Consider the following 18,804-nt stretch of genomic DNA (forward strand, 5'->3'; position numbering starts at 1 on the left):
TGCAGACAAATCTTGAAGCCCATGCTAACATTGTTTTAGAACAACTTTGGTGATCCAAGCTGAATGTGCCAGAAAAGGAGAAAAGTGCTTTAAGACCAGAATAAACACAGCAAACATAGAGGACAGATGGAAATTGTAAAACCAGTTAATAGAAAAAGTTGAAAATGGATTTATGGCACACTATCAATTCTGAAGAGGCTGAATGGATTAAACATGTTCTCTTCAGTGTTGTGGTATTGCCATTTGCTGTTCAAGGGTGCTGTAGTATGTGAACTCTAGGGATTGGAATTTGGCCTGACTTTATGCAGATGTTGTTTGCGCTGTTGTTGGATTTAAGTGATGCTGTTCCTCTGACTACTTGTATGGTTAGCCTTCTTATCCCTAACTGCGACACTGTTCTGTTCAGCATTTTATTTGCCTTTTGAGATCATACAGACACACAAAAACATTAGACAAAACGGTCAGTTGGTAGGTGAGATATCTTTGGATTTTTCTTAACATTTGCCCTTGACCAATCAAACTCTTTTTGTTCTTGACTGATAATAAGTCTCTAGGGGCATGTTTTGCAGCAATAGCACATTTACAGTCTGACATTCCCAAAAGAAGCTTGCCTTCTCCTATTTCTTTTTCTCTTTTTTTTCCCACAAAGGGGTGTAGAGCAGCCTTCTAAAGTGCGTGTTTTAGAGCAAAGACCTTGTTGATTAGGAGATCGTTATACTGCGATTTCTAAAATATTGTATAATTTATGCAACATCTGCAATGTTCTAATATTATAGCTGACCAAGTGGGAATGTGTAGTAGTTTTGAGCACATCTTTCGGTCCTTTTTCTTTATTAGAATTTGTCATTGAAAACTGCCCTTTTTTTCATAAATAGGAGGGTGAGAACAAGCATCAGATTTCATAAAGAGCTTCATTTTCTCTTGATGCCGAGACTGCACTTTTGAGCCCATAATGCAGAGCACAATAAATGTGTTTCAATTTCAGACAAAGGAGCTTTGTTAAAATCCATGCAAATATAAAGTGGTTTTATTGGCATTTTGTGGGATGATTTATAATCAGTTGAGGCACAAGTCAGACACCACATTCTACTCGCTACACAGAATTAAATGTATAGTAATGATGTAAACTTTGATTTATTTATTTATTTTACAGAAACAATAGAGCAAACTAAGCCATGGGAACTTGACATGGGTGAAGTACAGAGTAACACAAAATGATTGTTTTGGAGAGAACTGTAGTGGTCTTTAAACAGCAGTCCTTCTGGCAGACCTGTAATCACCAGCCCTAAAGGCAAAACCACTGGACATTCATCCCATCCTAGCCAGTACTTGCGACATCTGTCTGACAAACTTCAACAATCAAAGACATAAAAAGAACTAAAAATGCCAGTGTTCAAATGACTCTTTCAGGAAAATGAGTTCATGAGATTTTAGCTAAAACCCAATGCACGCTCCGGTGGTGATTTGTTTGACAAAACCACTATGACTTGTCTGAATTCTACAATTTTCATTGAAAGTAAAACAGTCACTGCATTTCAATGTCTTCTTCTCACCCCTCTCCCTCGACTGTCTGGATCTGCTCTGAATCTTGGCACGGACATGGTTTACGTCACTTTTGGCATGTGGGGGAGTTGAGGGAGTCAGAGTTTTACACGAAAACCAAGTTTTAAGTCTGTGCCTAAAAATGTCAGTTCTCTGCATGATAGGGTCTCATTTAATAGTTTCGTTGACCTCTGGTTGTTTGGAAATGCATGCGTAATAGTTACTGCTTGCATTTTTCTTAGCCTACTGTACATGTTTGTCTATAAATCATAAAACAATGTAATTCTCCTCACCAAAGATTCTTCCTTATCTCTCTCACCAATCAAACAATAATACTACTGGTTTTTTCCCCCTTAACTTTTTTCCCTGTTAAAGTTAACTACAAGAAATTTTAGTTTTTTAAAGCAGCATCAAAGAAAGTGTTCAACCATTTAAATAGTTGTATTAGAGAGCCACCTAGTGTTCTTAATGGGTATTCAAGTGTTGGGCTCTGCAGGTCGGAGCAATGAGCATGCTGCAATTGGTCACAAAAGCTGCCTGTTCCATATAAAGGCTGGCCGTAAGCTTAAACGCTATTGGCCTTCGGATTTAAAGGAAGAAAGGTTGGTCAATAAAATGTCTTTTTCCCTTATGGAATCCTGTGAACCATGTGTCATAGAAGCTATTATTTCACAATCAAACACGTGGCAAATACATTTTGTTTAGCAAATGCTGTTTGTCATTTATTCAACATTATACAATGATAAAAAGAAAATTTAATATAACGATTGTAAAAAGTGGTTTGTGAACTGTGTTCGAAAACTATTATCTACACAATCTAACTGTTATCTGTGAAGAACATTTAAAAAATCTGAAGAACATTTTTCCACTATAAAAACCTAATATATTTGTATATAGGCTATTAATATTTTAACAATGTAGAGACTACAATATGTAAACTATGATTATAAACCAATAGTTTGCAAATGATTTGTAAGTACTTTTTTACTGTATACTTACACAAAAGGTTTTGGAAACACTTTATAATAAGTTCCATGGATGTTAAATGTTCTTCATGGAACCATAGATGGAATCATCATATATCCTGTCAAGAACAAATTTTGAATGGTGCTGGCTTTTAAAGGGTTAGTTCACCCAAAAAATGAAAATTCTGTCATTAATTACTCACCCTCATGTCGTTCCACACCTTCGTTCATCTTCAGAACACAAATTAAGATATTTTTGATAAAATCTGATAGCTCAGTGAGGCTTGCATTAAGAGCAAGTTAATTTAGACTTTCAAATGCCCAGAAAGCTATAAGACATTTTAAAACAGTTCATGTGACTACAGTGGTTCAACCTTAATGTTATGAAGCGACGAGAATACTTTTTGTATGCCAAAAAAACAAAACTACTTTATTCAACAATATCTAGTGATGGGTGATTTCAAAACACTGCTTCATGAAGCTTTACAAATCTTTTGTTTCGAATCAGTGGTTCAGAGCGCATAACAAATGTTCTCAAACTGCCAAAGTCACGTGATTTCAGTAAACGAGGCTTCGTTATGTCATAAGTGTTTCAAAATTTCAGTGGATCAAGTGACTTTGGCAGGGGTCCGAATCATTGATTCGAACTAAAAGATTCGTAAAGCTTCGAAGCTTCATGAAGCAGTGTTTTGAAATCGCCCATCACTAGATATTGTTGAATAAAGTCGTTATTTTGTTTTTTTGGCGCACAAAAAGTATTCTTGTCGCTTCATAACATTAAGGTTGAACCACTGTAGTCACATGAAGTGTTTTAAATATGTTTTTAGTAGCTTTCTGGGCGTTTGAAAGTCGAAGCTAACTAGATCTCAATGCAGGCCTCACTGAGCCATCAGATTTTATCAAACATATCATAATTTGTGTTCTGAAGACGAACAAAGGTCTTACATGAGGGTGAGTAATTCATTTTTGGGTAAACTGACCCTTTAAATGTGGTGTTAGAGTTCAAGATAACCAGCTTTACACAGAATGCATCATAGCCTTCTATGTCTGAGGTTGCAATGACACAATTCTTACACTTTGTACTGTAGTGTTGGAGATACTTAATACTAATGTTTTTGAGGCTGCATAATTTATAGATGTCATATGAGTATTATATGCAAATGTCCAAAAGATACTTTATTTGTGCATTTGTGTATTGTTTTAATTAAAATATTTTATTCTGTGGTTCAACAAAAAACAAACAAAAAAACAACCTGGTTTGATAAATTGGAGCAGATGCAAGATGCAAGCTTTATTCAACAATATTGATTTAACTGAACTGAAACTATTGGATGAGAACTGAAGTGAGCTGGATGATGACATCACTGTTTTTCTGAAGAACTGCTTTATAGATGAAGTCAACTAATTTAATAATCGATGATCTTTACAACAGAACTGAATCATCACTGAACTGACTTCAGCTGAACAATGACACTATTTTCTTTTAAAACTGCTGTACACCCGCATTGAACTCTGTTTGCATCTTTGAATCATTTTCCTGTTATCACTGTAAAGCTGCTTTGAAACAATCTGTATTGTATAAAGCGCTATATAAATAAAGGTGACGTGACATGCAAGCATTTTGAGAAAAGTTTTCTAAAAAGCATCTATTTAGGTTTTTGCATGATACAATCAGTACAAATTAGTATTTGAGTCAACTTTATTCAAAATGTAGTGGTATTTATCAAAGCAATATCCTTGATCACAATGTGAAGAGTATCTTGTAGAGAATGTCCAGTGCATGAGCTGCATGAGTTGTCTAGTAGTGTTCACAGTTCATCATGCCCATAAACATTGTACTCATTGAGTGATAAGGTCCCATCAGCGTTGTGATCATTCTTTTGGAACACATCTGCCACAACATCATCAAAATAGGATTCATCTTTCTGTGAATTTAACTTCTTGGCTTCCATTTTCAAGTATTCTTTTATCTGTAAATCCAAAATAACAATTTATGTAAATAATTTTAAAAAAAGTAAATTCCTAATACAACAGTATTGCATATTTACCTCTTCTTTTGTCAGGGCCTTGTCGTCATCAACATCAATTTCTTTGAAGGCTTCTATGCTGCGTGGTCCTCTGGTTATGAACAAAAGCTCCACCTCAAAGATCACTGTTGCATTTGGCGGTACAGGACCTAAATCCACCACAGAAAGGTTGTTATTGGTTTAATTTAAGCCCTTAAATTTTAAATGTAACTTTTTTCTTGTGTAATTTTAATGGATTTGCTTATATTAATAATTTAAATTAGGGGACCATGGAAGAGAAAACCAAACAGATTTAATATAATTTACCTTTCTATGTATGTTCATATAGTATTTATGTTTCTTTTATCACCACTGTCCAGCACCATCCTGAGGGTGCTCATTTTTATTATGCTGTATTGTTGAGTAGTGGTATTTTCAGTAAAGCTGCTTTGAAATCATTGTGAAAAGCTCTGAACAAGTAAACGTGAATTGAACTGAAAATGATTCTGTAATATCCTAATACTGGGTAGAAAAAATATATAGTGCCTTAGATTTTTTAGAAGGAGGGTCCCTTTCAAGGAGATCATTTTATTTTCAGCTCCATAGCAGCATTGGAAATGTACTTTAGGTTGGAGAATAAAACTTGAAAGTCTTCGGGGTTGTCCTACAGTTTGATGTCAACTGAGCAGCACTGTTGTATCCATTTACATTTGGGGTCATCTTTTATATTTTATTAATGCAGACTCAACCTTTATTCAAATTTCTGGCTTATAGTTACATTTTTAATAAATAATCTGAGAAATAATTCTATTTATGGGGGGAAATAAGAATTTTAAGCATTTGCTCCTTAATTGCCATCTAAAATAGGGTGTACTCAATTACTTGGTTGTTGTTTTGTGAATGCAGTACACACACATGCTGGGTTTCCTATTTTATGGGGATTATCTACAGACAATAATGATTTTTATACTGTTCAAACGGTATCCCCTAACCCTGCCCCTAAACAACAACCCTCACAGAAAACGTTATGCAAAAAAAAAAACAACAACATTTAGTTTGATTTATAAGCTGCTTTCCTCATATGGCCCAAAAATGTCCCCACAAGGTCAAGCATATTACTGTTATTACTTTTCTTGTGGGGACATTTGGTCCTCACAATGAGGGAATACCAGGACACACACACACACACACACACACACACACACACGATTCTCTACGTATTTGAGGTAAAACACCTACCTTTTCCTTTCTCTCCATACGCCAGGGAAGGAGGAATTGTAACTTTTCTCTTCTCACCGGGACACATGTCGTTCAGGCCTATATCGAGACCCTTAATAACTTCTCCAACGCCTAACACAAACCAGTGTGGGTGACCCGTGCTTGTCGAACGACTAGAAAATGAAAACGAACAGCTTTACTTGGCTTAGGTTGGAAATAAGACTTTATTTAGTACGTTACTAAATACACTGTTAATAACCCTACCTTGAAGCGGATAAATATAGCCTGCAATATTTAATACAATAACTTTGTGTAAAAACAAAACAAAACAAAACGTTTACCTGCAATAGAACTGAGATCCGTCTTTAGCTAGGTATCCATCATAATGGGCATTCAACATGTCTCCTCTCTTGGATTTCTGGCTGCAGTTTTCAGGCAGAAACGTAACCTCAATTTTAACATCGTGTTTTGATTCATTTGCACGAATTAATACGATGAAGAGATTGAACGTTTGCAGAAACAAAATCAAACAAAAGTAAAACGTAGACCGCAGAGACATCTTGCACATCTGTCGGCGTGGCGTCGGAGGCCGGACAGCTGACGCGGCAGTGCCGCCCAGTACTCAGATTTCTCATTTCGGGGTGTTAAATGTATTTTTTTTTTTCCTGCTTTCGATTTTGAATAGATGCAGATGTGTTATATACTGTACGTCTGTATATATCACAGCGAGAAGGAATTATAGCAATAATTCTAGAATTAGGAAAAATCAAAATAATAATTAAGATGCTGTTTTAAACAGAGCATGTTGTAAAACAGGCCACTGCAGGACACCAGTGGCGTAGCGTCTGGGCATGCAAGGTATGCACGTGAATATAGGAACGGGAGGATTGGGGGCCCACTATTACGGGCTTAACCCCAAAGTATACATCGGGCGTCCGCGCACCGTCCGCATTGCGAAATTTTGGTCATCAGGAGGGTTCGCGGACGTCCGCACTCCCCGTCCGCGTGCAGCCCTTTTTTTTTTTTTTTTTTTTTTCTCGATGGCACGGACAGTGTGTGTACTGAAAACAGCCCATGCGAGAGTGAATTGAGTGTTTGAAAACAAAAGTCCACTAGATAGTGCGCAGTGCACACGCCGAACGCGTCTTTCTGCAGCCAAATACTTTCAAAGTCTCGAGACACAACCTGTGTACATTTGTTCAGAAAAATGAAGTATAATAGAAATAATGTTGTCAATAACTTGCTATATCCTATCTATGTTAAATGTACTGAAAATCATTAAGAATCTGAATAAATGGACCATAAAATGGTCCATGCCATGTCTTAGCGATGATCTATTGTATTTGACCGGTATTCGCTTTCATTTTTAAAGTGGGTTTCTGAAACTTATGCATGCAGTAATGTCAGTAATACAGAATTTTAAATGAGTCATATTGGTTTTCTGAAAAAATGACTACGTCTGCACATTTTAAGATACTGCACAAAATTTGAATAATTGTAACTCGTACTCTTGCTGGGGTGGATAGGCCTAGTCAACGAAATAAAATGAACATAAAATATAATGGAAACAAATTTAGAGAAGAAACTTCTAGTAAATTTATTAGGAATAAAACGTGCATTAAAATAGTCTGTGACAGAATAATTAATTCATAACTGGAATAATCTTCGGACTCATCGCATCTGAAATGATGCTATGATCATTCTGAAATTCCAAAGTCAAATCGGTCGAATTCAAGCGCAGATTGTGCTGAAAAGCGGGTTTGTTTGACATTTTTGAAATAGATCTGCAATGCAAAGTAAAAATGATGGAGGAGCGCATAGTAGGCCTACTGTAGTGCTGTTAGTGATGATATCTTATTCATATTAGTCCACGAAGCCAAGGGGGGCCCGTAAATTTTTTTTGCATATGGGCCCGGGGCTGACTTGCTAAGCCACTGCAGGACACGTTTTCATGTTTGTGAAAGATAATGTTCCTTTAATTGTTACTAAACATTACTTTTTTAGTTTATTTTAATCATTTAAAGTGTTTTTTTTAACTAGTGCAAGAAGGAGAAAGGATATGTTACTGATTCAAAAATATGGAGTTAATATTGTGCCATAATTAAATAAACAAATCCAGCATTTTGCAAACAAACACGATCTGCTTTGCAAAGGAAAACTCGACTCGCAAACAAACAGAATGTGTTGTGCAAATACAAAGGTCAGTTGGAGCGAAAACGCAGAGGAGTAAGAAATATACAGTATGTAGTTTTACAAATATAAATAAATGAGCCTACTTCAAACCATCCTACAAATAGCATGTAACCTTTGAACAAATACCAAATCTAGTGTATATATGTATGTCTTGAAATGTGTTTTGATGCATGTTTCTATTTTTTATTTCACCTATTCCATTGTATTTGTATGTTCTTGTAAAGCGCATTGAGATGCAACTTTTAAAGGTGCTATAAAATAAAGTTTATTATTATTATTATAAACGCATGTTTCGGGGCTTCTCTCGAAAGACTAGACTGAATTGACCCATAGCAAAGCGCCATCTGCTGTTTTGGAAGAGGAAGTTGCTCACCTGCATTTGTGAGAAAATCTGCCTGCACACATTTGTGAGAAAATCAAGCCGAGAGATCTCATAAAAAGATGTGTCTTACAATGGTAACAGACAGGTGTGTGTTTGTATGCACTAGATTTGGTATTTGTTCAAAGGTTACATGCTATTTGTAGGATGGTTTGAAGTAGGCTCATTTATTTATATTTGTAAAACAATACATGTATTTGTTACTCTGCGTTTTCACTCAAACTCCCCTTTGTATTTGCGCAACACTTTCTGTTTGTTTGCGAGTCGAGTTTTCCTTTGCAAAGCAGATCGTGTTTGTTTGCAAAATGCTGGATTTGTTTGTTTAATTATGGCACAGTATTAACTCCATACAAAAAGGCTATCCTATCAAATTAACTGTCAGTAGATAAAACTGTAAAGGAACCTGCTTTCTATGAAAACACATTTAAATTGTAACCAAACTATTGAAGACATGAAGCTGTTATTCGATGAGTGAGTAAACATATTTCATACATTTAAGTAGCGTTCGTTTATGGAATACAGACAAACATTTTATGGTGCTGAAAACATGCTTTATTAAATCAGTAATTCATAAAACTCAAGGAGGCTGAATATATGGGTAACACTACATAAATTAGTTCTAATAAATCAATGTGCAGGGTATTACATTCATGTATTTTTCTTTTCTTTGCACAGCACATGAAGTCTCTGTGGTACATAGCTTGATGGATACCCTGACTGCTGACAAAGTGAGATTCTAAAGCTAACACACACACAAACACACAAAATATAACCTAGCAATCCTCCAGGAGTTGGCACAGCTTCTGCAAAGAAGCATTTGAACTGATTTTACAACTATTGGCCAGGTGATGTTACTTTAATAAAATCAAAATTCAAACAGTCCTTTGCCAGAAACCGTGCACAAACATTATAATTAACTCATTGTGCAGGCCGCTCGCACATTGAGCTTGTCATTAAAATGGCGGTATGACTTCGTCAGTCTGAACACAAGGCCTAGTTGTCCTGCTTACATGAGGGTAATGCAAACAGCACTCAAGGTCTTATGTTCAAGTCATAAATTCTTGTGTACTGCATTACTGCACGCACAAATGTACAGTGCATAACTTTGTCTCTTTGATTTTAGTAAACTTCAACAGGGAGCCTCTCTACCTGTTGAGGCAATCTTAAGACTTCAACTTATTGTTGAGGCACATAGTTTTGTTTCGTTTCAGGTTTTACAGGGTATTCGTTCCATGTGAAACTTTCTCCTGTTAAACATTTAGTTCCATTTGTTAATATTGTCATAAATAACAATGCATACATTTTCCATAACCGGTAAATTCGGCTATATACATTATGTACATGTCACAAAATGGTGCAGAGCTTCTGGTCATAATTATCCAATATGGCACATTTTATAACAGCTTTAGACTTTAGTCTAGTTTGGCATAAATTAATGTCAAGTTTGGTATAAAAATAGTTCATATTTACAAGAACAGAAATCCAGGTCTTTTTCAAGAACAGAGTATTTTTTTTCTCATTCTATAAATAAAAAGGTTTTGAATGAGGGAAATGGGGTGAGGATTGGATTACTATTATATAATAATTATTATCATTTTTTTTTTACATGGATCGAATGCTGACATTGACAGTAGTGGTATCAGATCCAAACTCGTTAACAAGTTTTAAGGTGTATGCACCAGCATCAGTCTCTTTCACTCCACTTATAACAAGAGTGGTGACATCTTGAGAAGAGTCAATCTGCAATCGTCCACTCTCCTCCTTGCTGGACAGTGTCTTCCCTGCACGTGACCATTCTATGCAAGGGGTTGGGTCTCCAGTGAAAGCACAGGCTACAGTCAGGACCTTCCCTGACTCGATACTGATATCTTTAGGGGCAGCCTCAATCTTTGGTGGTATACCTGATTAAAAGACAAACAAAAAAATATATATTATTATGGTGATATAGCTCTGCTGATATGTTTTGTTGCACTGTAAATGCTTTTTGTTTTGTAGCAAAGATGCATATATTTTCCATCTCACCTTTGCGGCCAAGAGAAATGGCTTTGATGGATGACCCCTCAACATGCGAGTGACTGGACATTGCCATCATACTGCTGGAGCTCATAGCTATCATTCTTTCAGAAGTCATAGAGGTCATGCTAGCCGCTGACATGCTCTCAAATTTAACCTCAGCCATGCTGGAACTGCTGAAGGATGTCTCTTGCATTTGTGAAACCACATGCTTGGCAGCGTAACTGCCCTGCATGCTCGTAGCATCAGAGGCTTTCTCCATAATTATCATTTTGGCAGGTTCCTCAACCAGAGCTGTGAGAGTACAGTAAATAATGACCATGTCACTGAAGCAACTGATTTCATAAAAAGGTACAACAGTCAATTCAAATGGAGTAACTGGTCTCTGTTTTCTGTTTAAAAATTTTGGGCATATTCAATGCAAATAATACTGGAACATTTTTTGATGGCTATTACTACAATAAAATATATATTTTAGTTGCACCACTTGTATATTGTACCTTTAAGGAAATTCATTTGGTAAAGCGAATCAAAGAACACAGATGTCAAATTATTTTGACTTTATTCTAAATACAGTGTTATTTTTTGCACGTATACATAAAATGAATCAAACTATGGCATGCTTATAATACGGTTTGGTTATTTAAAGCTTCGAATATTCGTGCAGTAACACATTATCACTACGTCAACTGCAAATGCAATTATATTATACAATGCTATATCATTTATTGTGGTAATTAATTCAGTAGGTGACTAAAGATGCAAATCAAGTTAACAAAGTAAAAAAAAGATCAAAAGAACATAGTTCTGTTTGTAGAACTGAATGGTTAGATTTTGTTAGCTTGATTAGTGAGCACTGATTATTAGTGTGTGCAATCTTTTTAGTCAGAGTTTTAATCAAGACACATCATGAACGTGTTTGGTTTGACCATGGACAGGATGCTCATTCTTGGTTACTGTAAGAGTGCTACTTTATTCTTAGGAATGGATCAAACACTTACTGAGGACATTCAGTGATGCTGTTGCAGAGCACTGTCCAAATTTGTTCTTAGCTTTTACTGTGTATTTTCCACTGTCTTCAATGGTAGCGTTGTGAATCTCAAGGTTGTACACATTCTTAGAGCGGCTCAATTTCATGTTTGATGTAATGGATATCTGCAAGGATGAAAGGACATGTAAACATGTAAACACACTGCTATGAGTGAAACACAAATAAATTGTTTTCGTTTCCTCCCCCAAAATATAATGATAAGCTACTCACTACTGCATTATCCTTGAGCCACTCGATTTCAGGAGAAGGTTCACCAGTGATTTCGCAAGTGAATGTGACATTTTGTCCCTCGTTAACATTCTGGGAGCGTGGTTGCACAACGAAATCTGGTGCATCTGAACGAATTGCACTGATGGTCATATCAAACTGGCACTTGACCACACCATGTTCAGTTTTGGCCTCACATGTGAGAATTCCCTGGTCATGGGAGCTGATGGTTTTAATTGTTAGGGTGTGATCGTTGCCTGACACACCATATCTGTAGTTCTCTGAATTTGATAGCTCAGCTCCATTCAGGATCCATTTCACATCAGAGGCTTGAGGGATGTTTGCTCGTAGTGTGACAGTCTGACCTTGATTTATTGTTATTTGGGTTTTTGATGCTTTAATTTCTGTAAAGGACTGCACTTCCTCATAGGCAATCTCCTTTTTCACTATTTGTTCTGACAACTCTGCTTTTCTTTCCATGGCAACTGCTGTTGTTCGTGCTGTAGCAGAAAGAGTAGATCATTTTTTCATTAAAGTACAACTGTACATGCAAAATTACACAAAATTATTCTGACTAAAATTACATTGTATGTGCATTTTGAGGCCTGAATTGTGCATTATAATACCTTGAACTGTAACAGTGCAGTTTGTAGAAACAGATCCAGCACTGTTTTTGGCTGTACATGTGTATACTCCACTATCAGATACATCAGCTTCATAGATTTCAAGATATGCTGAACCATGTTCTTCAAAGATTTCATATTTTCCACCTTGAGACAGGTTCTGGGAGAAAAATGTTCAAATTAATTTGTAAATCCATCCAATCTACAATATAAATGTTTTTTTTTTTTTAAGTAAAAATAAATAAACAAACAAAAAACATTCTTACCTTTCCATCCTTCATCCAGCAGATTGTTGGTTTAGGCTCACCAGACAGTTTCACTGTAAGCTTTATAATAGTATCTGCAGAGGCTGAGATGTCTTTTAGTTCTGCTGAGAAGGTTGGCTTGGATGTTTTTTCTTTTGGAGTAGGTGATTTTACCATGGGTGGAGACTTAACTCTTGGTGGAGATTTAATTGGTTCAGGTGATTTAATTCTCTGCGGAGACCTAATTCCAAATGGTGACTTTATACGGGGAGACTCTGGAGACTTTACTCTTGGAGGTGAAGCAACAACTTTCTGTACAGGTGTTGGTTTACGAATAGTTAGACTGAACTGTGCCTCCTGTTTACCTTCAGAGTTCTCTGCCACTACAGTGTAATTACCTCCATCAGACATTTCTACTTTGGTTATCTCAAAAGTAGAACTATGTTCAGTTGAGGTGACATGGTAACGATGAGATGACACAATTACTTGTCCCTCTTTCATCCATGTTACAGAGGGTGCAGGATCACCATCAACATCACATGTGAATTTGACCGATTCTCCCTCTGATACTGTGAGTGACTGTGGTTTAGTCAGAATTGTAGCTGGACGAGTTGGTTTCTTTTCCTCAACCACTTCTTTCACTACTGTTGTCACTTCTGTAGCTTCAAGTTTGGTCTCTGACAATTTCTCAACCACAACTTCCTTAACTGTAGTTACTTCCGTAGCTTCAAATTTGATCTCGGATGTTGCTTTCTCTTCTTGAATAAGAGTCTTAATTGTCTCTTCTACCCTTTCTGATTTAGTTTCGGATACTTCCACTTGTGATTCTGATACAGCTGCTGCTTTTATGGATGAAACATGATAAACATCTGTTTTAGTCATCTCAGGGACAAAAGGGGTCGGTGGTTCCTCATCTTTGCGTTGTGAGGCATATGCAGAAAATCCACCCCCAGCAACATCGAGAGTGGCATAGTCAGAAGCTTCACCCTTTGAATTTGTACAGACGACACGGTAGGTGCCACTGTCCTCTTCCTGGCAGTCAATGATTTGAAGAGACAAAACACCACTCATGTTAAACATACGGTATTTTCTGCTTTCTTCAATCTGCTGTCCATTGTGGTACCATTTAATTTGTGCATCTGGCTTAGATTGGACATTCAGTGTGAATTTGGTGTTTTGACCAATTGGCACACGGTGAGAGCGCATTCTTACAGTCACCCTGGGAGCATGGTCAAGAGTAAAAGGCTGCTGGGTCACAATTTCAAACTTCCTCTCGGTTTTCAAGGCTTTCTTTCTTGACTCATACCTTGACATATAATCAATTTTTGTTGACAAGTCTGCTGTAGTGACTGCTTTCTCAGTAGAACCAAGGCTGGGAGAACGTGGGCGTGTCTTTTCAGGTGAAGCTGTTCTAACTTTTTCTGCCACAGCTGCAGAAGGTTTCTTAGGATGAGTTACTGTAGCATAGCCAGGAGAGAATGATGTTGTAGGTATATCAGTTATGGCTGCCTCTGTTACTGCTGACACAGAAACTCTTGTTTTTTCCTTTCTTTTGACCTTTGTTTTCTCTTCAAACTCAATGTGTTGCAGTTTACTCTTGTAGGAAGTTAATTTTGTCGTGGTAGATACTGACCTAAGCAGTTCCTGGTCTTCTTTTTCCTCATATAACCTTTGCTTTTGCCTTGGAGGTCTGTATGTTGCCCTATCGTGATGCTGACGCAAGTCAATATAGCTTGGACCAGCCTCATATTTAGATGGAATACGATATGAGTCATATGTGGGAACTTCCTCCTCTTCCTCCTCATCATATGTAGCTCTCTTAGGTGATGGCTGACGCAGTGCAGAGAGTTCAAAGCGTACAGGGCTCAGACTTGGTGGAGAAGCAGAATAGCCTAACTGAAGTTCATCCTCAAGTTTAAGTCTTTCTTCCTCTGTCCTCTTCATTGAGAGGTAATCTCTAACAGGCAGAAGCAGTTCCTCATCAGAAAGATCACCAAGAGAGCGTCTCCTGATTCTGTAGTAAGCCTCCATTTCTGGAGAAGGTGTGCGATGTCTTGCTGGTCTTACGGTCTCAAGGTCATCTTGTGAAACAGGAATATGCCATTTTGGTCTGTATTGATCTTTAATTCTTGGCACAGGTATATCATAGAACTGGTCCCACCTTGACAGCCGGATGCGCTTAAGTCTTTTCTGGGGAAACTTTTCCATTGGCTCTGGGAACTCATATTGATCTCTGAGTTTCTTGTACCACTTCATATCAGAGAATGGCACAAAGTGTTTGATTTCCATGTCCTCCTCAAGGGCAGTAGGAGCAACAATGCGAGGAGGAGGAACAACATATGGCATTCTCAACCTCTTTTCTTCTGCTCTCTTCTTTTTCTCTTCTTTCTCTTTGGCTTCATCAGCTTCGCTCTTGACTTTCTTGGTAGTGATTGCTGGCTTGTACATGGTTGCAGCTTCTCTTAGCGCTTGCTGTGCGACTGGAGTAAGTGGGGTAACATCTGCACCTGCTAGTATCTGAGTTAGTCTTACTTTCTTGTCCATCTCTTGCTGATCAAGATCGTGTTTTTTCTTCTTTTCTTCCTCAGTCCCCTCCTTCTTGATGTGTGCCACACGTTCAACCTTGAGTATAGCTTGACAACTTGCAGACCCAGCTGAGTTAGTTGCAATGACTCTGTATGTGCCAGAATCCTCTGGAAGAGTATCTCTTACATGTAAGACATAGTAATCTAAGCCTTCATGCACAACCTCAATTTGTGGACCAAATGCCAAAGGCATGCCATCTTTTTCCCATTTCAGTGAAGGATGTCCTGACACTCGCATTTCAAAACGTGCACTCTGGCCTTCTCTACATTCCAAATTAGCAAGAAGACGTTTGAACATAGGTCTCAAGGTGTTATCAGCAGGAGCAGGACGAGGGACCACTTTGAGACGAGCCTTGCAACTGTCTTCACCAAATCGGTTCCGTGCCACAACAGTGTATTCTGCATCATCATCTGGGTCAAGATTGTGAATCACTAACTGATACAGGCCCTTGTCACTAATAAAAGTGTATTTCTTGTCATCATCTCCTGGCAAAATCTTTTGACTCGTTTTCAACCATATTACACGAGGTTCAGGATGAACTGTGATGGTGACACCAAAGCGCACATCCTCTCCAATGTAAGCAGTGCGGTTGCACAATGGCAAAGTAAATTCAGGTGGTCTTTGGAGTAGTCTTGCTGTGTCAACTCTGCGTTTTACTTTCTTTACCACACGTGTAGTAAAGAACTCACGATAGGATCTTACCCCTTTGACAAAGAGCTCAGCATAGGCACTGTCCTCACCATACTCATTGACAACTTTACATCTGTATGTTCCATCATCTGTTCTGTTGATTCCCTTGATAGTTATGGTAGCAAGCCCATCTTCGTAAGTAATTTCGTATCTAGCACCTTCTTCTAGTTGCCTTACTCCACAGTACCATGTTACTTCGGTAGTGCTGTCATAATTGTCAATGTTGCAAATGAACTTGATATCATCACCTTCATCAGCAACACTGTGTTTAATTTGTCCGGCAACTGGTCCATGTTCAAATGGTGCAATCTTCACTTTAGAGACTGTTACTCCTCGCTGACTTCTGATCGCACCACCACTGGCAACACGAGCAGAAGAGACAACAGTGTTCCATTCTTTCTTCACCATGGCTTGGTAATATCTCTTATGGCGTGTAATCTTGATGGACCTAGTGCTTAGCTGCTCTGAGTTCATAGTCAGCCAAGGATGATTCAAAGCCTCAGTAGCAGTCATACGATGTTTGCGCTCTTTGGTTAGTAGGCGGTCCACAAAGTCTAATGCCTCAACACTTACATGCTTAAAGACTTCATCATCAAAACTGTACTCGGCATTGCAAATGCTCTCAATCATTTGCTGATTAGTTTCAGCAGCAAATGGATTAAGTCCACTAAGAAGAACATAAACAAGGACACCAACAGACCACATATCTGTCACAGTGCTAACCATCTCATTTTGATGAATTTCTGGTGCCGCAAACTCAGCTGTTGTATACTGAACCTTAAATTGGTCTCCAGGTGTAAGGTGTCTAGATTGTCCAAGCTCAATGATCTTGACATTAGTTCCCTTTCTTGTGGTGTACACTATATTTTCAGGCCTGATATCAAAGTGACCATAACTCTTGCTGTGAAGGAATTCAAGAGCTTCACACACTTGTCTGATATAGTTAACAATTTCACGCTCGCTGAGCTCAAAGTTGGCTGTACCAAGGCGCTCAAATATGTCCACACCAGAGATGAAATCATAAATCATGACTAGCTCTTCAGGGCTGTCAAATGACTCATGCAGTAGCAGGAAGTTCTTGTGGCGTGCCACATTCAATGTTGCAATTTCTTTTTTCACTAGTGCCTGATCTGCACCTCTAACTTTGACAAATTTAGCCATGTAAGTTTTCTCAGAGCTGGTCTCAATACACCGGTGAACAATACCAAACTGTCCGCGGCCAAGCTCTTCAGCAATCATGTACTTGGTATGAATATTCTTAGTCTCTGAATGAGGAGCTTTGCTTTTGGAAACTGGCCTGGTGTCATCAACTTCTTCGTCATAGTTAAGAACTCTTGATTTGTCTTCCTTTGTCACAACAGGTCCACTTGGTTCAGACGGTGCACTCTGACCAAATTTATTTTCAGCTATGATTCGGAATTGATAGCTTGTCTTTCCAAACAGATTGACAACAGTGTAGTGGGTGTCCCGAGACTGGCCAACACGAATCCACCTTTCTGCTGTGGTGGCACACTTCTCTATGATGTAGTTTGTGACTTTACTTCCACCATCACTGGCTGGTGCTACCCAGTGGAGTGTTACAGAATCTCTTGAAATCTCACTGGCTTTGATGCCACGTGGTGGATCAGGCACATCGGCAACATCAAGTTCAACTGTTTGCTGGTCAATTCCAAATCTGTTTTTGGCACACACAATATAGAAACCAGCATCATTCCTTTCTACTCCATTCACGAATACAAGAGATGTGAAGGATCGTGTGACAATGACTTGATAGTGTCCATCATTATCAAGAAGGTCTTGTCCTTTCTGCCAAGTGATAACTGGATCTGGTTTTCCACTGAAAGGAATCTTGATGTTCACTACTTCACCACGAAGGGCAGGGATAGCCTCCTTTCCTTGTAGATTCTTAGGTAGATGAATCTTAGCAGGGACTGAAAAAACAGAAATATTTTAATCAGTTGTTTGGAAATAGCTTGTATAGCCAAGTAAAGTACAATAAATAAAACTTTGGAAGCTTACCTTCAACATCTAGAGAGACAGTAGCAGAAATTGATCCGCCCTGGTTTGTCGCTCTGATTTGATATACAGTTGAGTCTTCTGCATCGCAATCAGCAATAACAAGCTGATGGTAGCCTCCCTTGAATTCTTGGATCTTGATTTTGGTGCCATCAGCTTGAATTTCCTTTCCACGCTTGAACCATTTTATTACAGGCTTGGGCTGTCCTGTTATCTTGCAGACAAATGTTGCATTGCTCTTGAATTTTACACTCATGTTTCTAAGGTCTTCCTTGAAGGCAGGAGCACGCACATCGACATCAGTCTTTGGAATGACAGGGTCAGATACTTCACTGTATTCACTTTCTCCACCAATGTTTTCACATTTCACACGGAATTCATACACTAAACCTTCTGTCAGGCCCTTGACAGAATAAACAGTCTGGTGGATTTCATCTGTTGTAACTGCAGCCCATTCACCCTTCTTCTTATCTTGCTTTTCAAGACAGTAGGTCTTAATTTTAGAGCCTCCATCACTGAGAGGTGGCTTCCAAGACACAACACAGGAGTTTTTGGTAATTCCAGACACAACTGGTTTTAATGGAGCTCCTGGCCTCTCTGTAAAAAAATTTTGATTTGAATAACAACACTAAATAATAACAACAAAATTGTGGTTACTTTTTTACTCATATTTCTTTATAACTTACCTAGCTGGCTCTTGATGAGAATAGCAGAAGGAGTCTCCAGTAATTCACTATTGCCATAACGATTTTGTGCTGAAACACGGAAGTAGTATCCCTCATTTTCAACAAGGTTAGGAATTCTGCATGAAGTGCCTGTGATGGATGATGATACAAGTTCCCACTCTGCTCCTTCCTTGTCTTCACGCTTTTCCACAATATAATTTGTGATCATAGATCCTCCATCATCTTTGGGTGCTTTCCAGCTAATAATCACAGAATTCTTCAACAGAGCATCAAGAACAAGAGGACCTTCAGGCATAGCAGGCTTATCTGAAAACAAACAAAAGAATATGTTAATTGCTCTTATTTCTACTGCTAACTACAAAACCTTTAGGAGAATTAGGAGAC

The 18,804-nt window shown here is 38.1% G+C and overlaps 2 protein-coding genes across 2 annotated transcripts in view; both read right to left on the bottom strand.

Moving 5' to 3' along the window:
• Nucleotides 1-4,188: 4,188 nt before the first annotated feature.
• fkbp7 (FKBP prolyl isomerase 7) lies at nucleotides 4,189-6,371 on the bottom strand. Its single transcript, XM_048194482.1, has 4 exons — nucleotides 6,073-6,371; nucleotides 5,753-5,904; nucleotides 4,556-4,683; nucleotides 4,189-4,477 (listed from the first exon to the last, which is right to left on the bottom strand). The coding sequence occupies exons 1-4, from the start codon at nucleotides 6,297-6,299 to the stop codon at nucleotides 4,316-4,318; spliced, it is 669 nt and encodes a 222-aa protein (XP_048050439.1). The 5' UTR covers nucleotides 6,300-6,371; the 3' UTR covers nucleotides 4,189-4,315.
• Nucleotides 6,372-8,832: 2,461 nt separating this feature from the next.
• The window catches only part of LOC125270626 (titin-like), a 137,859-nt gene continuing 127,887 nt past the window's right edge, over nucleotides 8,833-18,804 (bottom strand). The window contains 8 exon segments of the mRNA XM_048194421.1: nucleotides 8,833-10,204; nucleotides 10,326-10,610; nucleotides 11,318-11,471; nucleotides 11,578-12,074; nucleotides 12,201-12,357; nucleotides 12,464-17,649; nucleotides 17,738-18,331; nucleotides 18,421-18,726. Coding sequence (XP_048050378.1) covers nucleotides 9,906-10,204; nucleotides 10,326-10,610; nucleotides 11,318-11,471; nucleotides 11,578-12,074; nucleotides 12,201-12,357; nucleotides 12,464-17,649; nucleotides 17,738-18,331; nucleotides 18,421-18,726 — 7,478 coding nt within the window. The 3' untranslated portion in view covers nucleotides 8,833-9,905.

Source organism: Megalobrama amblycephala, linkage group LG6 (genome assembly GCF_018812025.1).
Source record: "Megalobrama amblycephala isolate DHTTF-2021 linkage group LG6, ASM1881202v1, whole genome shotgun sequence".
Classification (NCBI taxonomy): Eukaryota; Metazoa; Chordata; class Actinopteri; order Cypriniformes; family Xenocyprididae; genus Megalobrama; species Megalobrama amblycephala.